We start from the raw sequence: 2,831 nt of genomic DNA on the forward strand, positions 1-2,831 counted from the left end.
GAGAAAAGATGAAGATAGATGAAGACACATGTAAGCATACAAGGTATAAAGGGAATAGCAGTAATAGTGATATATGCACATTCTTGGAACAGCAGTGTTTTCTGTGTAGATACATGGACATAGACACAGATTGAATGGATATGAGAAGAAGGGTATGAGAGCAGTTCGAAACTACCAGCTGTTCCATGGTAGAAAGATGAAGCTTTCTGCTCCCGTAAAGATTTACAGCCTCAGAAACCCTTCACTATGAGTCATCACCCACTCCATGGCACATAACAAAAACAGCATATATATATCCCACAAATATATAAGAATTTGAAAGATGATAATTGTATATGCATAACCACAGAAGGATGGGGGCAGCTGTTGTTGCATGGAGGGGATTGAAATTGGATGTAGGACTGATGATCTTGTCAATAAACATTCACTCAATTCATGATATATATATATATATATATTATGGGAGCAGAAAGCCTCATCTTTCTCCCACAGAACAGCTGGTAGTTTCGAACTGCCGACCTTGAAGTTAGCAGCCTGATTCATAACCCCTACGCTACCAGAACTCCATCTCCACATATATATTTTTTGTTTTGTAATCCCCTCTTGCTGCTGATATAAAACCGTATTACCCACGGGATGCTTTCCACTCTTGGGAACACTGGGTGCATCCTGAGTTGTTTAAACTGGGATAGGGAACTAGAAGGCAGGCTTGACTTGAAAGATACAGCAGAGTGAAGATTTTTAAATCCAAGGTCATGGAAAAACATGTGAAGTTCATTGCCAGGACTGTGTTGGTACAAGAAGGGAATGTACTGCTTGTGAGGATTGGAAATGTAAAGGTAGACGTTTTGTAACAAGGAGGGGAGTGATTAACTTTTCAGCCTAGGAGCGGAGGTCCCTGGGACTATCAAAGGAAAAGAGTGGAGAGCAAGACCCTACCCAGAGAAGCAGTGATGCCTGAGATGGAGGCAGAGACAATGACGTGGAGAGATGGAGCAATTGGGGACTTTAGACACAGAGAGTGAGAGGGGCTGTGTGCTAACAACCAGGGTCAGGCTTGTAGCATATACCCTTTGGTTGGTTTATGATGCATGGAGGAGTTTGTAACCATAGCAGTGAAAGAATATACGATAGGATGAATGTAAAACTAATGTTCTCCAATGTAAACTATCACACAATTCACAATAAAACATAAAAAAAAAAAAAAAAAAAAAAGGAATGTGAAAGGTGCATACAGAACCCTAAACAGAATTCTCACTATGGATGGGCTCATTGACAAGATTAAGGGTAGGCGGTGCTATGAGAAGCCTTGCCACAAACGACATAGAGAAAGTCATGAAACCTGCCGTAGGATCTACAACATGGAAATGGCTTGCAAGATACACTTCTTGATGCAAAAGAACCAGAGAGATCAATGGCAGGGCTGTTGAGGCACTTTGTATCTTTTTTCCTTTCCAGAACCTACTTTTGCTTTCTCTACAATAAACTCAATCACATATTTGCAATAAGGGCTACATAATAAGAGGTAATCCCATTGGTCATAAATGGACCCTCTCTTTTATTAAGTGAAAAAGAAACTGAGTCAAAATTAGTCTAGCAGTGCTGAGGAAATGCTCCAGCATTAGAATATAGCTACAATTTCTTACCCAATTTTTATGAACCCAAAGTGAAATCTAATTACTGGAAAACAACCTGTTATTCTACTAAACTTACTAAAGCACTCTCCTGTCCACTCTTTTATCCTTTCCCTTATTTCTCCCCAGAAGCATGTATGGATTTGGAATAAATTCTGTTTCTGAAACATCCATCAAAAAACAAAACAAAACTGTATTTCTCAATTGTATCATCCATCTGATTTGTAAGACTTGTTTTCAGAAGTCTTTTGAAGCACTAAAAAAATAACACTTACCCTTCAGAATCCATAATAATCACAATTATACTACTGGTAATCCCTGATTTACCATGAGATTCTGTTTTGACAACTCCATCATTATAGTCAGTTATGACATAATTAGAATACCTCTTTTCCTTTTTAAAAATTTTTTTGTTTATTTATTATCTTTTATTATTAGTATCTTTAAAAATAAAATATTTGTCTTTGAGGGTTGGCAGGAAAATGAAAACATCAGCAAATTATATGTTGCAACACTGTATATAGTACATATTACTAACTATTAGATGTACACACACACACAAAAACGGAAGGCTGTATGTCCATTTCTTGGTAACTTGAATCTGTTGTAAGTCAGGGATTATCTGTATATTACTAATAAAAATTTATCATTTGCTGATTCCTTACTAGGTGCCATGCACTGTGATAAATACTAATTGTACATTTTCACATTTACTCCACAACAACCCTCAACAACTCACATAAGAGACCACTATTTTTATTATCACTATTTTCATATGAGGAAACTGAGGTACAGTGGCCTTAAGTAACTGTGATTGTAAAGGGCTTCACCATCAGACACTGATGACAATTCCAAAAGTATTTCTAAATCCTCTTTGGATAATGCCATCATAGCTTCCCATGAGGATGCTTATAGCTTTGTGGATGTTTTCTGAAAAAGAAATAAGACTTATTTGCATAAATAGTTGAGGACTGGTGTGGGGTTTATGTAGGATAATAAGTACTAAACTACTAACTACAACTACCACTCATCTGTCAGTTTGTCATACTGTAGTGGCTTACATATTGATGTAATTCTGGAAACTATATTGAAGGTATTTTAAATATCATCAGGGTCACCCATACAGACAGGTTTCAGCTGAGCTTCTAGATGAAGACAGACTAAGAAGAAGAATACACGGACAACATTAGAATATTT

General features: G+C 36.9%; 1 protein-coding gene across 1 annotated transcript; it reads left to right on the forward strand.

Moving 5' to 3' along the window:
• Positions 1-755: 755 nt before the first annotated feature.
• On the forward strand, positions 756-1,430 carry LOC102816653 (28S ribosomal protein S21, mitochondrial-like). Its single transcript, XM_006870970.1, has 2 exons — positions 756-814; positions 1,217-1,430. The coding sequence occupies exons 1-2, from the start codon at positions 756-758 to the stop codon at positions 1,428-1,430; spliced, it is 273 nt and encodes a 90-aa protein (XP_006871032.1).
• Positions 1,431-2,831: the final 1,401 nt, after the last annotated feature.

The sequence above is a fragment of the Chrysochloris asiatica genome, unplaced genomic scaffold, assembly GCF_000296735.1.
Source record: "Chrysochloris asiatica unplaced genomic scaffold, ChrAsi1.0 scaffold00157, whole genome shotgun sequence".
Classification (NCBI taxonomy): domain Eukaryota; kingdom Metazoa; phylum Chordata; class Mammalia; order Afrosoricida; family Chrysochloridae; genus Chrysochloris; species Chrysochloris asiatica.